Here is a 24719-nt window from a genome sequence, read left to right on the forward strand (position 1 = left end):
TACTCACACTCTCTGGTCCATTAATTATTCAAGTATTTTATTCACAGTGGAAGAGCTTCAACAGGAGAGACTGAGTCAAACCCATACCAGAATATCGCATAGCCCAGTGATTAGAACTCTCTCCTACACCATAAAAGAACCACATTCACATTTCTTCTCTTCATCAGAAGAGGGGGGGATTGAACACGGGCCTCCCACATCCTAGGTGAGTGCCCTAACCACTGGGTTAAAAGTTATAAGGTGGATGCTCCTCCCTGCATTATGTAAATGGTATCTAAGGCCGCCCTCCCCCCTCAAAAAAAGTGGTCAAAACTATTAGGCAAATTCATATTAAATTTTCAAATAGTTTTAGTTGACCAAAACTGAATTTTTCAGGGGGAAAAAACCCAATTCATCCAAAAAAAATTCACCCAGCTCTAGTTGTGGTGTTACTTCCTTTCACCACACATCCATACTAGCCCAGTCAGGCTGGTGGTACCCAGAGATTGTTCCTATGTTGGATGAGCTATATGAAATTAATTTGGTCTGGTCTAGTTTCCAGAGGACAAGTATCCCAAGCATAAAACCAGTACAAGTACAGTATCCTACTGAAAACCTCACCAGAGGGGCAAAACACTGACTTGAGTATGGACAGTCAGCTACCCTCTCTTTCCTGGTACTGACCCTTCTACATCACAGCTGAGGTATGTATGGAGAAGCTCGCACCATCACCGCCTGTGGGGTGAATACACATAAGACTTCCGTTCATTCAGCTCATACCAGCGGTAAACTCACTAAAAAATTATACCCATAGCCCATAACAGAAGAGCAACATTTTTCTCCACCAAGAAAAAGTCAAGACTATTCTCTTAATTGTGCCCAGTGTTACTCACAGTGATTTTCTAACACAGTGCTAGGGATTAGTTTCCAAACATCCAAGTGGACGATCTCCCGTCCAGGGTTAAATCTTAGAAGAAAAACAACTTGCATGCAAATGGATTCCTGAAGATCTGTAAATGGTTTCTGTAATTCATTTGCTTGTAGGGTTTCATGCTACAAATCACAATGGAGATCATGGCACAATTGCTTGCTAACATTTTGTCCCCACCTTCCAATTTACATAAACAACTGGATTTAGTTCTTATGCAGATGACAGCCAAGATGAGATCCACTGGTTATTATGATAGTTTCGCAAGCTTCACTGAGGCACGACCCAGTGCAGGTGCCATTCGCGCTACTTTAGTTAAGATTATTATTCAGTTATAATTGCCTTTGACATCCACAAACACAGGGGAAGACACTGTCCCTGCTAATCTAAATCAGACACAACAGTAAAAGGTCAGCCAACTGTGAAGGTCACTTGAAATGGTATAGATCTCTAGTGAGTTATCGTGATCAAAAGGCCGTGGTGAAGATGTGTGGGATCCAAGGAGGAAAATGAATGATACTGTAAGTGCCTTTCCCAACCTGCTCCAAAAAACAAAGTCTTCACACTGCAGAGTCAAAGAGAACCCATACTCCCCCCACCCCCACCACCACACACAGACACAGACACCTTTCTATGATTGGGCTTTGTTTACAGTGAAATTAACAATAAGATAAAGTCCAGCTTAAACCTCCCCAGGGTGGGCGGCTCCTCAGGCTCTCGCCTTGTCACTACTTAGCCCGCACCCTAGATCCTCTCTCATGAGGGAGTCACTTCGGCCTCCCTCATATCCAGGTGGACTAACACCTATCTCAGAAAGTTAGGAGAACCTATGTAACCCTTTTCCCAGCAACACCTGTGAAATATCTGTGTGGGGTGTTTCAGCAAATGCTGCCAACCTGTTACAGGCAGGACATGGAGGGAGATCTCTGAATGAGGGAACAAAGATGAGAGACGAATACAGAAACAGAGTTTAGGAGGGAGGATTGGGAGGAGGACAGGAAGCAGGAGGGAGTCGGAAGAAAGAAGAGCAGAGAGAGAGGCAGAGCTGAACGGAGTTAAGTGTCAGAGTTTCTACTAATCCTACATTCAGGGATAACTTCATTGTAACAATTCACTGTGGCCCGAAACTTGGTATAGAAGGCATAAGCACAAGCGGACTTTTTTTTTTCCCCCCTCAAGCCCCCAAATGTTACAGGAGAAGATGCGTTCAGCTATTGCTGAGTTGTAAAACAGAACAATTCAAAAGGGAAAGATGAGTTGCCAGGTAAGCCAGATTGGATGAAGCACAAACAAAATCTTTGCCAAACCGGAACTGAGATTCAAACAAGTTTTAACATTTTTCAAACAGAGTTGAGCAGACATCCCTGCACTTCCTGATTTGCTCTAGAAATACAAGAAACTCTGCTTTAAATCATATTTTCTGACAGGCACTGGTGGATTAAAACTACTAGGATGGGGCCAGATCCACTAAAACTTGGCAGCCCCTCCACACAGACAGCAGTAGGTGTGGCATATGCTAGCTGAGTGAGGGTAACATAATTCCCAGCTGCTGCCTGCCACTGCTTTCCCTTGGACCATGCCATGATGGGACCTGCAGAGTTGAAAGAGGGTTCATAGTGCATTTCGCCCTCCCCAGAGTGTGCAGTAGCCGCTGTTGGTTGGTTGCAACCAGATTTGCGCCCTGCCACGTTCAGCATACAACTTGCCGCTGCATTCCAGGCCTCCAGCCACTGAATATGGATCCAAAAATCTTACTAAGAAGCCTGAACATGTGAGATTCCAAACCAAACAGCGCTGGACACATTTGGATCTGAACTACCAGAAGCTTTATCCAAAACAATACGTTAACACCTTTTGTGAGTCAACCCATTACTAGCACTAATTTAGGCTCCTGCTTTGCAGTCCATTAACCCCAAAACAACTTCATAAACATACATACAAAGAAAGTTTGGAAGTGTTAGTTCATGCACGCTATCAGATCACTGCATGGAACATAGCAGTATTAGTTCATACAAGCACATGCACTGCAATTCTAGACACTACACAAAAGGCTAAGCACGCAGTGTTACAGTGAACCAGCTGGTGGATTGGGTTAGTCCATTTGCCACTCATCTCTGGAGTTCTGGATTCAAATCCTAGCTTTAGGTCGTAAGTGAAACAGAGTCTCGTGAAGCTTGGTTGCCCCACGAATAACTGCCGACATCTCAAAGCTGTCATAGCATTAGGGCAAGAGTGCAGATCTCAGTTCAACTCACACTAGTCGTTAAAGTAGTTATTTTAGCATAATTTGTCTGTGTTCTTATTAAAACTAATTATGGTTGAGGACATGTGGGAATACTCTGCAGATCCTGATGAAATGCAATTTTAGGTCCCACTGCTGCAAGCGGATTGTCACATCCACACAGAACCCCATTGACTTCCAGAGTCGAATGCACTAATGATGTCTCCCTTTACACATGCTAAGGCCTGAGTCTCGTAACGGGCCCTCACAATACCCCACTGGCCAACGTGAAAGACATTCTAGGATAGGTATCTCGAACGCTGCAAGATGAAATCAGAAACAATGAAGAAAGGATCTGATTGTTATTTTTTCCTATTCAAAGTATACTAATGATAAAAGAAGTAGCTGACAGTGTTCATTAGAAACCCGGGTTTCCAGGTGGGTTATAAAGTAGGACAAACAATTTACTTCATGCTCAAACACAGCACACTTATATGCAATCCAAAAAAAACAAAAAAACCCATAAAACAACTCTGCATCACCATTTTTCTTGTAAAAAAAAATTGGAGGGGGGGGAAATCACTGAATAGTTTTGAAAGAAAGAAAGAAAGAATCCTGGTCTGAGATGTTTTCCTACACCCATAATAAGCAGGGCAAACCCAAAACGAAAGATTATATAAAGTCTGTAACTGAAGCAGAAAAAGCCACACTTAAAACAATCTAAAAAGACCAAGCCCTGAGAAAGGCAATTTGGACTCCTTATCTTTTGATGGAAAAGAATGTGCTCCCTTAGATTAATGACGTGTTTACCCAAAAGGAAATCACCACCCTTCTGAAGCATTGACTGTTTGTTCCTTCCAAGTTACTGTTTTCTGATTCTGAACTGATCTCCCAAACCTCCTGTTTAAAGTCAACACACAATACAACTTCCTGTCAGCTATTGGCTGTGAGGGATCCCAGAATTAACCCTCTCCCGAAAGCTGCCAAAGGTTGGAAATTTACTGCACCTGTCGTTCTGGCCACTGCCAATGTCAACAAGGAGGAAAATGTGGTATTTAGGTCACACTTCAGTCAAGCTGTACTATGCACATGCAGGAGACTGGGATTGCTCTAACTGAAAATTAGCCAGTGAAATTGTAGCAGGAGGATGAGTCAGCCACCAATAAATATACAAATATTTGTGTGTACAATGAACAAGTTAACAAGTGCAGAGACCATCAGCGCTTTAAGGGGAAAACACTCACTGTGCATGTTTTATGATGACTAAACAGAACACTCTTTGCAAAGTTTAAACAAACAGAATGCTGCATCTTTGCAGTTCAATGCAGGTTTCAATACACGGTAACACTTTACATTTTGCGTGCATTTCTACAGCATGTCCCCAAAGGATCTCTAAATGCTTCATCAACATTTAAATAAGACCCACAGCACCCTTCTGAGGTAGGTGGTATTATTACCATTCAATAGATGGGGAAACTGAGCTAATAAGAGGTTGAGTGACTCACCAAAGCTCACCTGGTGGATTAATTACCGAGCAGGGAACTCAGGTCTCTCGCTGTAACCACAAAGTCACTCTACCTCTTCATATTATATTCCCTCCAAGGATAATACATTAATATTTACAGTATGAAGAACTGTTTATTGGATGAAGAAATAACTTAACATTAGTCAAAACAAAAGCAGGTTAAAATCTCATTGCTATTTGCTGTCCAGTAGTAAGACCTTTAAAAGGGATTTTATATTGGACAGTGCAGTGGTTCTGATGTATATTACTGAGACCTGGCTGGAGCGGAGGACTTGTTCACTCCAGGGGTTTCAGTAATTCAGCATACAAGGATGTCTAGGATAGAAGTATCCTCCGGGGGTTGTCTGGGTGAGCACGAGCCTTGGGTAAAAACAGGGAATCATTGAATATCTGTCTCTTGTATGAGTAACAAAACCAAGCATTAAGATTGTCTCCCATTGTACCAACCACCACGCACCTCAGGGAGTTTGGCAAGTTCATCTTGGCTGTGGCAAAGTCCCCATCATTTGTTTTTCTTGAAGACCATGATGATTAGGATAGGTGGGACTCAGATTCTTTAGCCATCAAACTCCACCAGTAAATTCACTGAACTCACTGCAGCCACCTAAAGCCATTTATACTGGATCAGATCTTCCCTCTCAGCTTGTTTACTTCTTGGGTTTCCCTATTGAGATTTCAATCAGCAGTCTTCATTTCAATAAATGATTACACTACTCAGACCTTCTGCTGAAAAGGTTCTAGCCAAGACTTAAAAAAGAAAAAAAAACATTAAAAAGTTAGGCTCCAAATTTCCTATTCAATTTCCGAAATAAGGGACCTGATTTTCAAAATGCTGCATTCTCTGCCTCTCCCACTGAACAAATGGAAGTCAATGGAAGGTGCAGGGTGCTCCGCGGTTTTGAAAGCCAAGAGTCTATATTATCACCTTACGCATGTATTAGCTCTGGTGAGCTCTGTGGTAATTCTGATCTCTATGCGCCCTTCTCTAAGCAGATGCTTTGGGAGTAGTGGAAGCTTATACTGAAATACTAACCCTGGTCACTAACCTACTGATACCTGTACGTTCTCATCCTGTGTTGACTTCTTGAAGAACACTGGGGTTTGAGAAGTAAAGAGACAAGGTAGGAGGTTAGAATGTAGGCGGAGAGAAACGCAGATCAAATACTATACTCCTCACCATGCTATCTGAGCACTACATGGACTGTAATGAAACAAGCCTCACAACATCCCTGTCGATGTAGTTAATAGAGGTGGTTGGAACCTCGAATTCCCACTCCAGGGGAAAATCTGAAATTTCAACAACAAAAATTGCTCTGAATCAGAACCAAAAACTGAAATTCTGAAATTTCCTGCAGAACAAAATTCTGAAATTTCATTTTGGAAACATCAAAATGACATTTCATTTACATAAGCTCAAAAAATTATGTTTTGACTTTATTAACTCAACTTCTAGGTTATATTACATTATCGTTTATAATATAATCATGTCATTTTTGTCATGTCGTGACATTATATTATATTGTGACCTCACACTGGAATAGTTGAGCCATTTAAACTATTATTTTTTTTATTGTATTGTATATTGTTTGTGTATATTTTATAAATTGGTACTGTAATTGGTAAAATAGTACTATAATTGGTACTTTGTATTCTAACTGGTAATTGGTATTCTAACTGGTTTGGTAATTAGTACTTGGTTGGCTCAATTGGTATTCTAACTGGTCATTTGTAATTATTACTCTAATTAGTAATTGGTTTAGTAACTGTATGGATTTATTATTTGTTATAATTATCATTATATTATATTTTCCACATTGCAGATAGGAACCAAATGCCCCATGCACAGATTTCGATCCATTGCTGATGGTACGACAGGAAATCAAATTAAAAAAGAGAGGCAGCTGGAGAAATAATTTAATATTTGGAAATTATTTTCATAAAGAAAATAAATTAACGTACTTAGGGAGGGCTGGGCCACAAAACAGTGGAGTGACCACTAGGATGAAACACTGAAGGAATAGAATCATGCGACAGAAAAGATCTCATTAATTTAAAAACAATCATTAGTAGACAAAAAAGACAAAGTGATTTTGGTTTTATTTAATTGCCCCATTTAAACATAATGAAGAGGAGAAAAGTAGAGATTATGGGACAGTAAACTTTTCCCTTGAACTATTTAACCTTGTTTGGCTTCTAGTACTAAATATACTGCAGCTATAAAGAGAGACGGGGGGAAAGGGAAACTCTAGCAGGATTTATCAAAAAAGCACAAGGCAAAATTATATCCAACACTATAGCACAAGTAGTGCTGACAGAGACAAGGAAGTTCTAAGTTGAATTGGCAAATGCTGCCAATGTTATTTCCATGGTGACTAGCTATCGTTAGCATCTCCATACAAAGACTGGTTTGATATATACTAATAATAGTTATCACTTAACATAGGGCTTTCCATCCATTGGCCCCACAGCACTTTATAAGGCAGGTAAAGCATTACCATCCCCAGTTCAGCGATGGGGAAGGGAGAGAGAGAGAGAGGCGAAGTGACAAGGCCAAGCTCACACATGTAGTACATGCTATATATTTATGAAGGAAGGGAAAATCACCAGATACTGGTTTTTTCCCCCAGAAATACATGGACGCTTTTTAAAGTTTAGGGCCTTGATTCTGTTACTTGGTGTGTATTTGCAGGGCCATGCAGAGCCCCACTGATTTCAATGGGGTTCTGCCCATATGAAATAAATTGCTGAATCAGGGCCTAGTTTGGTTGATCCTGCAGTCTGTACTTATGTGTGTAGCTCCATTGGATTCAATCCAGTAGGAAGTAAAAGAACGTGAAAAATGGAGCACTCAGAGAAATTGGAAAAACAGACCCAAAAAAACCAACAGAGAGAAGAATATGGACAGAGATGCAATTTCTGCAAACCCAATGGTTGGACTGCCCACCTGGGAAAGCATTAAATGAGCGAAGAGGATAAAGACTGATTAAAATGAAAAACAGGACTTAAGGGGAAAAAGAAGTGCAACTTGATAACTGGGATGAAAGAGGCCACAGGCAGAGAACAGTGAATGGAACTTACAGGCATATTTTTCCCCGCCCACTTTATCCACCAACTCCCATCCCATGGCCAAAAGCAGAGAGAAAGAATAAAGAAAGCAAAGCAAATTCCTGTTTTTCTAAATTTAAATATCCTCTTCGTACGACAGCTATTGTTAGCTGATTCAATGCTCTTGGCTCCTTCTAAGGCTCTAACTGAGGTGTCTGAGTGGAAGTGCAAGTCCCACCTCTATGTGCAATAGGGCGACGACAGAAGTTCCTGTCAAAATTAACTAGGTAGCAGCACAAAGAACACCAGGAAAAAAGCTTGGTACCATCACCAACAGCCACTCCTGGGAGCCAGCCACAAACTCACCTCTGCTAGCACTGTTATTAATCATTTGTGTCACAGTGGAACGTAGAGCACCAGCCCAAGCGCAGGGCTGCATTGCGGCAGGCACTGTATACAAACACACGGTAGGAGTCCTTCCCTCTTCCCCTAAGCAAAGAACAGTGAGTGCATAGTGGTGCTGCCACAAGACTGCAGCAGGGACTGAATTGTGACTCAAGAGTCTCATAATTTGGTCCCTTGTTATCTTCTCCCACCAGGGACGTAACTTGTGCCAGCCCTTTGTCCTGGCATAACTTAGTTCCCAGATGTACTGGCTCAGACATGCATTGGAGGGCATGAAGTCAAGATTCTGCCCACTCCCTGCTTATCCACTACCCACCAGCTGCCCCCGCTGTGCTGTGAGCTGAAAGCAGGTAGCCCCTGCTCAGAAGTATAGGCGTGCCTTCTGTGTCCCCGTTCCCACAGAAAGGGCACACCGACTGGCTCATGATTGAGCCCAGACCCAACAAACCTCTCCTCAGGACACTGTTCCACTCACAGCTTTGTTCACATGAACCTTCAGACATTAGAAGTTGCAAACAAAGGTGCCATTAATCAGGGATACGTCCGACTATGAGAGGACACACTCATGCAGGCATCCAAATTATCGCCCTCTCTGTTCAATGTATAAACTCCAGAGGATACCCATTAGCCTGGCCCTGGTGTCCCCCCCGCAATGCAATGCTATACCCGTGTTACTGTGTCCCCACTGTTTCTGCGCTTGTCCATGTGTGTCTGAGAGCATAACCCATGGTTCTTTGTGCTGAGATTCTCTAGGATTCTTTCCCAGTAACTTGTGGGAGAATTTTTCTGGCCTGTGGGAAGTCACTGGAGGGCTACCAGCACCTGAGCGATTTAGGCTGCATCCTCATCGCAAAGTGGGTGGGTTCTAGCTCCAGTTAAAACGGAGCCAAACACTACCCCCAACGCTCATCTGGGTTAGCTAGCCTGGGCTTAAAGAACCTCCAAACACAGGCCACAGGTTTTTGTGTGCAGACAGTAGTGGGCTTTGGGCTAAAACCTGAGTAAGAGTCCAGATTAACTCTGCAGTGAAGACATGCCCTGGATAATCAAGAGGATTAGTGATGAGACATGGGCTGTGCTCCCTTCCCTGCTGCCCCTATGCATGGAATTCCCTGCATGAACTAATCCATTAGGCCATTAACCTCTCCTTCCTCAGAACACAAGCCTGCCACAAGCCCATGAGAAGTCAGTCAGACCCTGACAGCCAGATGGAGGGGCAGCTGGAAAAAGTAGATATTTAGTTTGATTATATGTAGTTTTAAAAAAATCAAATGTGTACATGTATATAAATCACTGCAACAACTGTATATACTTGCTTGTAGCCTCTGTCCACCTCCCATTGTTATCACCATCTATTTGGAGTATGGTAGGACCCACAACCCCCAATCAAGGATCAGGGCCCCATTGTGCAAGGCACTGTACAAACAACAAGGAAGACTGTCCCTGCCCAGGGAGCTCCCAACATACATGTCAGGCAGGACACAACAGATAGATGAAACAGACAAATCAGGTGAACGGATTTGAAGGATGAGGTTACAAGAAAGCAGAGCTGAGGAGAAGAGCAGAAATCACAGCTTGCTACTTGTCTAACCAAAGCCAGGGAGGAGTGATTTACAGGCATATATATGTATATTTTAAACAGTGAGGATGATGAAGCATTGGAAAACACTTCCACAGGAAGTGGTGGATTCTCCACCTCTTGAAGTCTTCAGATCAAGACCGGATATCTTGCTGAAAGACATGCTTTAGCCAAACACAGGTTTGGGGCTCACTACAGGCCTGACTGGAAGAAATTCTATGGCTTGTGTCCAAGCAGATGATCTGATGGTCCCCTCTGGCCTCAAAAATCTATGAAGGCTGGCAAAAGCAGGTTTTACGTGAGGGTTTAAATGGAGAATATGATGGCTCCCTTAGCAACTTCAATGGAGAACTTTCTCCAGACTTGGGAGAGGGCACTGGAGAAAGTGCTGAGGTTTTTGAGGACCAGGGGACAGGTGGCCCATCAAGGTTGGCACCACTGGCAGAGCGAAGGCAGGAGCTGATAGCTAAGTGTGATAATAGAACGAACAGATAGCGGGCGGCTCACTTTGCGTCTGGGTTCTACTGTAATATCAATATTTAATTACTAATAACGGTCTTTTGCACAGATGTTTGGGTGTTTTTATTTCATTTCTCTCACCTTAGTTTGCCTAAACAGATATTGTAGGTGAAATCCTGGCCCCACAGATGTCAGTGCAAGACCCCTAGGGACTTCCGTGTGGTCTGGACTTCACCCATCTCTGAGTAGCTACTCCTAAACATGGCCTTTTGGTATTTTTAAAGGGAGAAATCCAAGTCAAAAGAAAGTCACTCACCAACAGCACTGATCCCTGATCCCACTGAGGACCTCAAAAGCAGCACAGTCCAGCAGATAAAGCACTGGAGTCAGAATCAGAAATCTTAAATTCTATTCCCAGCCCTGCCACTGACCTGCTGTGTGACCCTGGGCATGTCCCTTCACCTCTCAGACAGATTCGATAATGACAAAAGATCCCTTCTGCACTCAAAATTGATGAACGTCATCAGTGGGAAATGATGGCACACAGCACCTTGCAGGAGGTGCTTGAATGCTCACAGGATTGGGTCCATAAAGGGCAGCTTGTTGTAATACATTTCTGTCTATGTGTCACCCTACAGACACCATCACACAAAACACTGAGTGTTGCTTAATACAATCAGAGCAGTGGGTGTACATTGGAGACTGGAAAATGAGCAGAGACAGACACAGGCTCCAAACCTACATAGGAGTGGGAGGGTCCAAGTGTGATAACCCCAGCCTCCCAAAAAAGTTATAGATCAATTTTTTTTAAAAAATGTCTCTTTAAATACTTAGAGACTATACAGACCTGTTTAGCCTTCCTGTCAGTATCTAAACAAGAATCTTAACAATGTTATCACTTTTTAAAACACATCTATACTTCAGCTCCTATTCCATATAATTGGCAGGTAACCAGTTAATAAATTTCTTCGCCAGACTGTTGAATAGACTGGCCTATGGTCAAAAGTGATGTCACGCCGATTCAATGTGCTATAATTGGAAAAACCTGGGTAAAGCAACCACATGTATTTTAATAAATAAAGATCACATTAGCAGTCTCCTGCTTTATTCACCATTGTGTCTACCTTGTTCAGTAGCAAAGTGGGATTTTCTGTTGCCGTTTCTTCAGTGATTTCTACTTAGAATTTGATGCCAATTTCCAGATGTGTTTCAAGCCAGGAAGTCAGCAATCAGGCTGGATAAAGCCTGTGGGATTAGCTGCACATCATCATCTGACACACACATCCTTCCTGTACCTCTCTTTCAAAATGGGGCACACCCCTTGCACACACCCCCAAAAAAAACTCCATGCAGAGAAAAAGGGTTATTTTATTCTTTGATTTTTTATTTATTTTTGTGATTGAATTTCTTCAAAAAAAACCAAAAAACAAAAAACTGTCCACCAAAGCCCCTGAGACACCATTTTAAGGATCTTTACAATGGAATGTTTATACAACAGAGATCTTGATTTAATGGTAGCAGGTTCCCTCTCTGTGAAAGGGCTCACGAGAGGCTCCCCTCCTCTTATAGCCAGCTGCAGCGCTGACTAACAAATGTCACTTTTCCCTGTCCTGTTACAGGAAGCCCAGGGGATAAAAAGCCTTCAAAGAATACACCCTTCGAAGAAAAGGGAGAACAAACGTTTTTTTCCGGGTTTTGCAAAGCTAGTTTCAAAATACGAAAACAAAGGGATGTGACACCAGGGATGTGGTTTATCTGAAGAATAACTCCAAAGAGAATTATCCTAACAGTAATACATTTGGAAATAACAATAGGAGAATATATTGTGTTTATGTAGCACCTCAGCTGCACACCTAAAAGCACTTTCAACCCTACCACTAATGTCTCACAGCATCTCTTATGAAGTGAAACCTCATTTTACAGATGGGGAAAAGCCACAGGCCTTGGTCCACCCTAGCACTGTAGGGTCCTATCCACAGAGAGGTTAAGTGACTTGCTCAAGGTCACACAGCAAAGTTGGCGGCAGAACCAACTCCCAGTCTGAAGGTCACACTGCTAGCCCACGCTGGGTTTAATGATATAATTTGCAGTCACATCCAAAGAGAACACAAGAACAAAGAGAACGCATTTTCTTTTAAACGAGCATTAGACATTTAAAAATTGCAAAGCAACAATCATTTTTAGGTAAACTGCAATTCTTTTCATCTCAAAAAAGGAACAAAGCATGACAGAATTAACACCAGATCTCTCCTCCAACACCTCGCCCACACACTCCAACCCTTTTTATTTACTCCCTCAGTAGTTCTGTTTTCATAGAATACCTGAAAGCAATTGCCAAAACAGGAAAACAGGCGCCTATTTGAAGGGAGTATTTGGGAGTAACCCTCCACAAAAATTACTAGAGATAGGCTAGGAAAATAAAAGTAGGGCATTAACAGCGGCCTTATCTTCTTTTTCCATGACTCTAATGTTCTATGCATAAAGGCCAAAAGGCTTTGCATATTGTTCTGAAGAAGTGATCACGTATACTGCAGTAGTCTTCTATCTTTTTCGTTTATTTTTTGTGGGTAGCAAATAGAGATGACTATTGAAATGTATGATCCCAGAGAAGTAAATATTCAAATACAAAGGCACAAAGACAAAAAAGAAAATGGTGTTCAGTGCAGACAAAAATAAGAATACTGTAACAAACACAAGTCCTTATTAGGGGGTCAAAGGGCATCAGGACTTTCTGGTGCTGAGGCGTGTATATTGGACTCAGTAAAAATAATACAGTGTCCAGCTAGCAAGACACTATGGCTATTTTTCATTCCCTAGCACAATAAGGCTCTCCACTTTAAGCAAGCCCCATATTTTATTGAAGCAGATGTTCATAGAAGGACCATGGGATCCAAATTTTCAGAAATAACTAGTGATTTTGGGTGCCCAACCTGAGATGCCTTAAAGGGGCCTGATTTTCAGAAAGTTCTAGTCACTTCTGGAGATTGAGGCTCTGGTGACTGTACCATGGAGCAGCTATAGAAAGCCCTGTAGTTACCAGAGAAAATGGAAGAGTGACATCGCTAGTCACACTCCGCAGAGCACTGGACTCAGTTGCATAGGAAAACTCATATACCTCCCACCATTATCTTCCCAGTCATTCATATCTAGGTAAGGAGCTTGATACAGGTCAGTTGATATTCTTACTGGTTCTCCTTCACTGCATTATTTCTCTTGGTCCTGGTTGTTAGTGCTCTTTCAGCGACATCTGAAATACACAGAGACACTTTCTGCCATCTCACATTACATCTCATCTTTAATTTGCTGCCCACTGTCACCGCCAGGATCTTGCAGCATTACTGATTACCTGGTATTACTATCCTCAGTGGGGTCTGCAACATCTCCCTACTTAGTAACCTGTCGGCTAAGTCATTATGATAACCCGCTGTGATAATTCTCTGCCTACATTTCTTACCCTGATAAGGTGAAGTAATGAATGGTTAACTGTTCTTGGGCTGCAGTTCACATCATTGTGAGCAGGGGTCAGACTGTAGCACTGTGGGGATGGGCAGGGCTATTTGCTGACTCACCCTGGCAACCAGACCAGATGAGGTTTCTTCAGCTCCAGCTCAGGGCTACAAAAGCCTGAGAGATTCTCTAAGGAAGAGTGAGCTAGAAAAACAGAGAAAGGAAGTCCAGCTGAGAAAACCCCTATTCTACAAGTACAGTCCTGCCTCAGAAGTCTAAAAATAAGGGCAAACCACAGGAAAGGAGTGAGTTTTTGGACAATATCCTGATTGTGTATGTGTGTCTGGGGATGAGTTTAGGGTGCGGGAGGAAAAGCCAGGGGACTCTGTCCAAGCAGAACCAAATAAAGACACGAGTTTAAGTATTGCTTAGGACTTATGCCTATTTTTCCTACATAAAGATACAAAGAAACATAGCCAGGGGCATCAGATGAACTATTGGTGAGGTTGACAATAAATAACAATAATAATAAATAATAATAATTAGGGCTGTCCATTAATCACAGTTCGCTCACAGGATTAACTCAAAAAAACTAATCGTGATTAATCGCAGTTTTAATCGCACTGTTAAACCATAGAATACCAATTGAATTGTATTAAATATTTTGGATGTTTTTCTTCATTTTCATATAGATTGTATTCTGTGTTGTAAGTGAAATCAAAAAGTGTCCAAAAACAGAACAATGTAAAACTTTGTGCCTACAAGTCCACTCAGTCCTCCTTCTTGTTCAGCCAATTGCTCAGACAAACAAGTTTGTTTACATTTGCTGCCCTCTTCTTAGAATCATAGACGATTAGGGTTGGAAGAGACCTCAGGAGGTCATCTAGTCCAACCCCATGCTCAAAGCTGAACCAACCCCAACTCAATCATCCCAGCCAGGGCTTTGGCAAACTGGGCCTTAAAAACCTCTAAGGATGGAGATACCACCACTTCCCTAGGTAGCCCATTCCAGTGCTTTACCACCCTCCCAGTGAAATAGTTTTTCCTAATTTCCAACCTAAACCTCTCCCACTGCAACTTGAGGCCATTACTCCTTGTTCTGTCATCTAGCGCCACTGAGAACAGCCGAGCTCCATCCTCTTTGGAACTCCCCTTCAGGTAGTTGAAGGCTGCTACCAAATCTGCCCTCACTCTTCTCTTCTGCAGACTAAATAAGCCCAGCTCCCTCAGCCTCACCTCATAAGTCATGTGCCCCAGGCCCCTGATAATTTTCATTGCCCTCCGCTGGACTCTCTCCAATTGGTCCACATCCTTTCAGTTTTGGGGGCCCCAAAACTGGATGCAAGACTCCAGATGTGGCCTTACCAGTGCCAAATAGAGGGCAATAATCACTTCCCTCGAGCTGCTGGCAACACTCCTACTTTTCTATCCAGCATTGCAAGGTATTTACATGACAGATATGCTGAACATTCGTTTGCCCCTTTGTGCTTCGGCCACCATTTCAGAGGACATGCTTCCATGCTGATGACGCTCATTAAAAAAAATAAAATAATTAAATTTATGACTGAACTCCTTGGGGGAGGATTGTATGTCCCCTGCTCTGTGTTACCCACATTCTGCCATATATTTCATGTTATAGCAGTCTCGGATGATGACCCAGCACATGTGGTTCATTTTACGAACACTTTCACTGCAGATTTGACAAAATGCAAAGAAGATACCAATGTGAGATTTCAAAAGATAGCTACAGCACTCGACCCAAGTTTTAAGAATCTCAAGTGCCTTCCAAAATCTGATCAGGATGGGGTGTGGAGCGGAGCATGCTTTCAGAAGTCTTGAAAGAGCAACATGCCAATGCGGAAACTACAGAACCCAAAACACCAAAAAAAGAAAATCAACCTTCTGCGGTGGCATCTGACTCAGATAATGAAAATGAACATGTATCTGTCCACACTGCTTTGGATTGTTATCGAGTAGAACCCATCATCAGCATGGATGTATGTGCCCTGGAATGGTGGTTGAAGCATGAAGGGACACATGAATCTTTAGCACATCTGGCACGTAAATATCTTGCGACGCCAGCTACAACAGTGCCATGAGAACACCTGTTCTCACATTCAGGTGACATTGTAAACAAGAAGCGGGCAGCATTATCTCCTGAAAATGTAAATAAACGTGTTTGTCTGAGCGATTGGCTGAACAAGAAGTACTACTGAGTGGACTGCAGGCTCTAAAATTTTCCACTGTTTTATTTTTGAATGCAGTTTATTTTGTACATAATTCTACATTCGTAAATTCAACTTTCCTGATAAAGAGATTACACTACAGTACTTGTATTAGCTGAATTGCAAAATACTATTTCTCTTGTTTTTTACAGTGCAAATACTTGTAATCAAAAATAAATATTAAGTGAGCACTGTACACTTTGTATTCTGTGTTGTAATTGAAATCAATATATTTGAAAATGTAGAAAACATCCAAAAATATTTAAATAAATGGTATTCTATTATTGTTTAACAGTGTGGTTAATCATGTGATTAATCATAATTGATTTTTTTAAATCACTTGACAGCCCTAATAATAATAATATATTTTTAAATGTGTGTCCAGGGCATCTCTTATTATTGGATGGGCATTCATGTAGACTATTAAAAATCCAAAGAAAAAAATATATAGCACTTCTCATATTTCCAAAGTGCTGTGCAGACAATAACTAGTCCCTTTTGCAAGCCTATGAGATGGAGAAACATCAAAAGTACCACCATCCCCATTTTACAGGTGGGCAAACTGTGGCCCACACAGGCTGAGTGACTTGCCATACGTCATAAAGGTAATAAGCATCAGAGTCAGGATTGAAATCCAGAACAACCTGACTCCCAATCCATACTCATCTCCTAGACCACTGTTTCTCACAGTGCCTCTCTCTTGCCCTCGGTACCTAGGTTACTGGCCTGTTACATACTCACACTATCCTCATGTGACCAAAGTTAGCTGCCAGCCGCAACAGATCTAAAGCTGATTATATACAAATATTGAAGATGTAACATAAAGATCAAGAAGATGAAGACTGTAAAACACTGATCAAGGGCAGAAGTAGTTCTTGAGACTGGTATTCTGCCCATTACCAAGGACAATTTATTTGTCTTTAAACCACCACACACTTCCCTTCCCTCAAAGCCAGGCAGTATTAATTTGATTTCTTGCATAGCGATTGCCCAGCTGAACGGGGTCCTTCTATTTGCAGTTACAAAATCATTTATTAATCAACAGAACGTGTGAAAAAGATCAGCTGGGTTTATCAATATTTGTATTTATCATCTGTAAATCATTAGATGTTGCCTTGTAGGAAAGGCTTCATGTAAACCGATACAATCAAGGCTAATTTATCTAGGCCACTTTAAAGGAAGTGCTGGAAATCCAGACAGAGCGGGCTATTCTTTCCAAAGCCCTAGTGCTTACAATCAGGGCTGAGATACCACTCAGAGGCCTTCGGGGGTAGTGCAGGACTTCCCTTTGAATACACTTTTCAGGCAACTAAAAAAAGTCTCTTATATATAGTTGTTTGTAAATCAAACAAATGAAGACTTCTCAAAACAAGCATTAAGCCAGAAGTTGGATGGTAGATACAGTCTGCACACTTGGAGGGGAAAGGGAGTTTGGAATGAAGAGCTGGGCCCCCCATCTCCCAACCCTGAGCCACAATCAGCCTTAAGAGACTTTCCTTCACCCTGAAAATTTTCCTCTCCTCAAGTAGGCCACAGATACACTGTAGATTCCATACTGCTAAACTGGGTACCTCCCATCCACCTCCCTTCCTTTCTCCTCTCTCTTTTCTGTAAGATAAATTCACGTAAGGAAAACTAATAAAGGAATAAAAAGTTCCAGCTGTAAAGTTGGGCATGTTTTCTCTCTCTCTCTCTATTTCTTATATTCCTCCTTTCATTCTCTCCTTCCAGTTCCATATTCATCCTCCTGCTATAAAGTACGTCTACACTTCAAAAAAAAGATCAGTGTCGGCAAGTATCAGAGCCCAGGTTAACTGACTCAGGCTTGTGCTACAGGGCTAAAAATAGCAGTGTAGACATTGGGGCTTGGGCAGGAGCTCAGGCTTTGAAACCCTGCGTGGGGATGGGTCTCAGAGCCTGAGCTCCAGCCTGAGCCTCTCTGGGTATGTCTACACTGCAATTAGACACCCGCAGCTGGCCCATGACAGCTGACATGGGCTCGCAGGGCTCAGGCTAAGGGGCTGTTTAATTGTGGTGTAGACGTTGCGGCTTAGCCTGCAGACCAAGCACTGGGGCTCTCCCACTTCACGGGGTCCTAGAGCCCATGCTCCACCCGAGCCTAAACATCTACACCACAATTAACCACGGCTTAGCCCAAGCCCCTTAGTCCAAGTCAACTGGCCCGGGCCAGCCTCGGGTGTCTAACTGCAGTGTAGACATAACATACATTGCTATTTTTAACCCAGTAGCATGAGCCCGAGTCAGTTGACCTGGGCTCCGAGACTTGCTACCATGGGTCTTTTTTGCAGTGTAGGCCTACCCATAGTCTCTCTCTCTCTCTTACATTGTACCTATTTTTTCCTCTTTATTAAAAAAGGATAGCTAGTTTTAGGCCCAGTTCCCCTCTACTCAAGACAAGTTAATTGAACAGTGAACAACTCTGGAATCCACCTCATGTTTTCTTTAGTTATAAAGCACACTAACTCAATTTTCTGTACCTAGCACAGCACTCCTCGATTTACTCTTCTTTCCGAGCATCAGCTGAGTGATAAAGCAGGTTTAATTTTGCAACACTTACTATGATGAAATAAAACATTGTTTTCCCAGAGTTTGCTTCCTCCAAAGAATCCTAAAATGCTTGCGCTCAGCTCTAAGTCCTGTGCCTGTGACATCAGAACAATGCTTGCTATCAGCGTTGCAAACACAAAATATCTTGATGTGAAATTCTCTCAAACCAGCTGGGCTATAGGTGACATCTTCCCATCCCTGTTCCAGCAGCTTTTTTTTTTAATGTTGAAATCTAAATTAAGGACAATGAAAAATGGACTTTGTGCATTTATTAAAAAAGAGAGAGAGAGAACACTGTGGTGCATTTGGGAATGGATGGAAATCAAAGATAAAGTGACACCTTCTGTTTATTTGGATAATTGCACTTTTTTTGAGGTCAGTGTCACTTAAGCATTCCTGCACTCCTTTCGCTGCAATCCATCACATTATGCAATATGCTTCTATGACTCCTGGCTTAGAGAAAATCACATGGTTAACATTACTCCATACTGCGGGGTTATTATTAAGTGCAGCTATGTCTGTCTCCAACCCTGGACCACAATCAGCATTAAGAGACTTTCCTTATCCCAGAAAATATTCCCCTCCTTAACCAGGCCACCTGTCATCCTGAAAATTTCTTTGCTTTTAAACAGACCAATATTTGCTTGAACATAAGACCAATTTTTACTAAACGTGGTACATTTCATTGTAAAAAGCTACAGAAAAGAGGACTGATATTGAAGTCACAATGAAGTGCCAGAAGTTTTCAATTTCATGCATTTTGGATAGTCTTGCTAATATTTCATCCAGCTCCAAGAGCAACTGCTGATTACAACAACAAAGGGCACATCTAAAAAGAACCAACACAAAATTTTCAAAATTATTCTCCAAATATGTATAAGGTTTTCACATTATAAGTAGAATATTTTCCTGGTGACACTCATTTATTATTTGTTTTATGGTAGCTCATTGGAGCCTCAGTCATGGACTAAGAACCCCTTGTGTTAGGTGCTGTAGAATCAAACACAGAACAAAAAGATATTCTCTGCCCTCAGAGAATTTACAATCTAAGACAAGAGACAGAAGGTGGATATAGACACACACATTGGGGGGTGGGAAGCACAAGGGAAAAAAATGAGACAATATTGCCCATACTGTCTAAACTGTTTGATGTGCTGTCATGCAATTCATTATAGGCTGACGGTTTTATTTTTTAAAGGACATTACAGGCATCAAATTGATAAGAAACACTTAATGTAAATTTGTTATCCTCAATCTTTATGGACACAAATCTTTTAAAAATTGGTTCATTGGACATAGCAGCTCTGTCTGTGCAGGCAATTTTCTATTGTTAGAAAGCTTTCAGAAACTAAGCACTCAATAAAAGATTATAGGCAATACTTTTTAAAGTAGGTACCTAAATTTAGACACCAAAGTTAGGCACCTATGATCCCATTCCTGCAAACATTGGTACTTGTGTTTAGGTATGTATCTTAGGCCTGGTCTACCTCTGTCTCAGGCTGCAGCTTATGTCAACCTAATTATGTCAGTGTACAAACTATAGCCTTGTCCTGCCGATGTAAGTGCCTTATTACACTGACATCATAACCCCAACTCCACGACAGCCATAGGGCTTATGTTGGTGTAGTTAGGGTTACACAGTGGCTGTGTAGACACTGCGTTCCTTACATTGGCTGGGAGCAGGGAGCTGTGGGGGAGCAGCTGGGCTCCTGGCGGGGAGGGGTCTCAGCCTCCCCCCCACACTGTCCCTCTTCAGTAGGTGGAAGCACTCCTGGTGAGGATACGCACTTCCAACAGAAGGAGGATTGTGTGGACATCAGCCACTGCAGTAATTATCGCGGTGGCTGTAAGTTGACCTAACATGGGTCGACTTCAGGCTGTACTGTAGAGATGCCCTATGTGGGTGCAGAATAGGGGCTCTGGTTAGGTGCCTAACTTTAGGGATCCACCTCTGGAAGTTTTGGTCCATATTTTTGTCTGGATTTTAAATTCACAAAATCATAAATTAAGGGAAAAACAAAATTTCACACACGTTAAATACTGTTACAACTGTAAATGTGAAGCATTCATGAAGTTTTACCTGGATCTAGGTGCGTGAACGATCCAATGACAAAGTCCAGCGTAGAAACAGCCAGCAGGAAGAGCAGTAACAGTTGGAGCCGGATTATCCATTTAACACCAGCCAGGTTAATTCCAAGCAGACCTAGTAAGACTGCCAGTGAAATGCCTCTAACTGCCCAAGTGCTGCTGAAACCCAGTAAGTTGGAGATGGATTCTGCAAACCCGGTGATGTACATAGCACCTGCAACACACTGAATGACATTTAAACATAAACACCCCCACCCCCAGCGCAAGTACTGGCCAAGATGCCTGAACAGGAGGATGTTGGATGGCTCAGAGGGTTGGAGACAAGATACAGAGCCTTTAACCCTTGCATCCGATGCAGTGAGCTGTAGCTCACAAAAGCTTACGCTCAAATAAATTTGTTCATCTCTAAAGTGCCACAAGTCCTCCTTTTCTTTTTACGGATACAGACTAACATGGCTGCTACTCTGAAACCTTTCACCCTTTAGTTTCAGCCAACCCAGGATGGTATTGACTGAAGGTTACCATCTGATGGCTGCACCACGGTGGATGCGAGAGGCGTTTGGTGATCTCAGTCGAATCCCTGCAGGACAGGCACCACATCAAAATTTGCACCCTTGTTAGTGTAATCCCCCATCCACTCAGGGGGCGTTCTGTCCCCCTCGAGCGGTGGCTAGGCCACACACAGAGATTGCTCCAGCCTTCAGTAACAGAGCTGGGCTTTTAGCTCAGGCAATAGAGGCTCCTTGTCCTGGGTTTGATGCCCACAGCCAATGACCCACCCACAGCCTTAGCATAACTTTAGCAGAGAGGCTGAGGATTCCCTGGGCCAAACATTCACATGGAGATGAAACACAAAAATGAGGTATGTTGGCAGGATAGTGAGAGAAAGTTTGGACCTGTTCCGTGGGTAAATAGGGGATTTAAGGCTCTGAGACTGTTAATCTACTGCCTTTTACCAACTCTAAAATGCACCCTTTTTTAAAACAACAGAATAAAACTCAATGAATACACAAAGCAATGGTGAGGTCAGGATGAATTTGTCATACTGACACCCCAGAGACACTGTGCATCTCCTGAACTGTGCATTTCTCTGAAGTGAAAGAAAATAATGTGTGCCCAACCAAGGCGCAAAATGAGAGCACATCTCTGTAATTTCTTGTTTTCCTTTCTTTCTGTAGAGCACCTGCTTGGAGAATGACTGATTGTTTCCCGCTTCATTGTTTTCAAGGTTTTTAACTCAGTATTTAGTTTGGATTTAAACTTTGCTGTTCCACCGGTTCCCTGTCTCTTTACTGGAACATAGCCTGCACTTCTGATAAGCGTGTATTGTGCAACTCATGTTCCATGAGCTCTGGGGAGAGCCGTTTATTTTTCTTGAGGCAGAGAAGGACTTGTGTTCTTCACTGGATGTGTGTGCGTCTGCAGGAATGGCATTCCAAAGCTCAGGGAAGTGTGTGCCGGTTAAGGCCACAATTCATGCCAGAGAGAAAATACAAACCCAAGCAATCCTTTCCCTGCCCAAACCAAAATGGCACTACTGGATTTAAAGAAGAAGGAGGGGGTGGAGGAAGAGAGAGGACTTTTATTCACTGCATAACTCTCTAAACTAAAACTTCTCACCTTCCTATTATATCTGACATTTCAGCAGCAATCCTTTTCAATGTGCAGCTCATACCAAGGGTCACATTTCTAAAGTCAGGCATGGGCAGTTACATGTGAACATCCGTGTGCACCAAACATATGGGTTCAAAAAACTAATGTGTGCACATGCAGGCATTACAAATTGGTGGCCCATATGGGTATTTGAACTGCTGTGGACTTCTGAAGTTCAGGATGAACTTCCTCAGCCAGGGTGAGTGTGCAACTTACGTTGACACAGCATGGGTCTTTGTCCCCTTCTAATGTTCAGGCCATGTATACAGGTTTGAGTCAACCACTATCTCCTGACTAATGGTCCTTGTCCTTTAGTTCAAGCAGTACAGGCTCATGCTTTTAGATCCAGTGGTCCCAGGACAAATTACCCAATCTGGTCAGTTAGTCACAAACAGCACAATCCAAATCCCAGGAAAGTCAAACAAAAGACTTCTATTGACTTCAACAAGAGTCAAATCAAGCCCTTACAAACTAGTGATTAACAGACCATAGATCAGATCCTCTGCTGGGGTAAATCAGCACTGCTATATGTGGAACAATACTGATTTCCACCACTTTAGCATCTGTGCATTCAAGGACGGGTATTTCCAGGCAGACAATGGGTGCTCTCAATGCATCCATGTAATTGCACATGCTTAATTTTGAAAACTTTGCCTTCAATATGCACGTTTAATACAGAGAACTTCTAAAAATATACTTTCTGAAAGGACGTCTAGTGTCGTGATGGGATAGTCACAAAAGATTGCATTTGAAACTTGACAAGTAGAACCTGACTCCAAACAAAATGCATTAGCCTGAAAAGCCTAATACAAGAAAGAATCCTGAAAGCACAGAGAAATGCCATGTAGCTGTTTGCAGGAAGCACTGCAACTTAGGATTTCAGGGTTCTTTTCAACTGATTAACACCAGTTTTTGGAAGGAGTTAAATAGGATCCTCCTACTTTCGTAACAAGGCCAAGTAAGAGGAAACAGTATGTAGACTTCAAAGGATACTTCAGAGAGTGGAGAGAAAGAAGGAGCCACTGCTAGTCTCCACACTGTAAGTGTCCTTGAAGCAACAGCCTGTCTTTCCTGCGATAAACCCTACCTTCACCAGAAGAATGAAATATTTCTACGCATATAAAGATATTGCTGTGATTTCTATGGTGGAGCCAATTTCTTCATAAATGCACCATGGAAATGGGAATTTTTAAATGGTTTTGAACTATCCATCTTGAAATCAGAAATGCAGATTTCAGTGGAAAACTAACCTCTTATGAGGTTTTTGAAAACCGTATATTCAGCTTGTTGAAGGGTGTAATTGGGTTTAAACGTCCACAGTTCTTGACATAAGAGCCACCTGTATCTCTGCTTTTAAACACAACTATTTTAGAGCTGGAGCCTGACAATCCTTCCTTGCACAAGTACTTCTAGCTCAACTAACCAGGACAGAGGTTATGGTGTTCACTACCCAACTCCTTGTCTGGAACACAGATAGCCCCTCATGTGAGCTTCAGATGGATGCTGGGCCATAGAAACAATATCTAACTGAGGAGGAGAGTATGAAAAAAATACACCAGCTTTGGGACAGAACATGGTTTTCAAACTTTTTAGGCTGTGTACCTCTTTCCAAATAATGGAGTCTACCGCATACCCCCATCTGAGATAGACAGAAATGACGCATGGGAGAAGGGCGGATGTGGGGTCAGTGACCTCCCCCCGCCAAGATTTCTGTCTTCCATTTAGCAAAAGCTTCCAGAAGTCACTGAACTGTGAGGCAGAGGAATGATTTTTGTGGACAAGCGGCAACGCCATGCGGTGGAGCTCAGGGTGGGAGCCCCACCTCCACCCCCTGAATCACCTCAGCAGGCCACCCAGCCTGTCTGGGGTGGAGGGGACGCAAACAAAAATTGTAACTCCAAGGAGGGCCCAGCTCTTTGCCATTCACCCCCCCAAAGTTCCTCCGTGCCCCCCTTTGGGGGGGCATGCCCCACCATTCGAAAATGGTTCTGAGTCTCACGGTGGCTGTAGTTTTAATTGAAAGGAGGTCAAACATTGATTAGATTGCCAAGTCTAACTACATAAAATGCATTGTCCACCATTACATGAATTTTCTGGCGTACCCCCTGAAGACAGCTCGTGTAGCCCTAGGAGTATGCGTACCCCAGTTTGAAAACCTCTGGGATAAAATACAACGCTGCTAAACAGTTGCCAGTTCCCCATCTCTCCACACCCCACATCCCCCCACATAAAACGTTTGTCTAGGTAAATACTTGGTCTGCCAGAGCCCGGATTCTATGACCTCAGGACATGCTGCACAGCTCAGTTGCTTTCCCAGGCAGGGGGGAGATTGGGGGAATTACAGTGCAAAAGGCTGGGGAAAGTCTTTTTCTTACACGTGTGACTTTTGTGCATGCCCTGTCTTATAACTATTGAATTTGTATTTTATGTCGACTTTTCGAATTGGCCAGGATTTTAAAGACAGCTGCAAGCTAATGCATTTAAATGAACAATTCTTGTGCGCAACCTTTTCTGGTATTTCTAATACCTCTTCTTTTTTTCCAATTGCTATGGGCATTAATAATCACTTTTCTATTAGTCGGGATAGTTGTTTGTGT

General features: G+C 42.5%; 1 protein-coding gene across 5 annotated transcripts in view; it reads right to left on the reverse strand.

Moving 5' to 3' along the window:
• The window catches only part of SLC12A8 (solute carrier family 12 member 8), a 97092-nt gene that overhangs the window by 55728 nt on the left and 16645 nt on the right, over positions 1–24719 (reverse strand). For all 5 annotated transcript variants that reach the window (XM_077829921.1, XM_077829920.1, XM_077829923.1 and 2 more), the window contains one exon: positions 20462–20693. In XM_077829921.1, the coding sequence (XP_077686047.1) occupies positions 20462–20693 (232 nt within the window). The remainder of the gene's footprint in view (positions 1–20461; positions 20694–24719) is intronic.

The sequence above is a fragment of the Eretmochelys imbricata genome, chromosome 11, assembly GCF_965152235.1.
Source record: "Eretmochelys imbricata isolate rEreImb1 chromosome 11, rEreImb1.hap1, whole genome shotgun sequence".
NCBI classification, from domain to species: domain Eukaryota; kingdom Metazoa; phylum Chordata; order Testudines; family Cheloniidae; genus Eretmochelys; species Eretmochelys imbricata.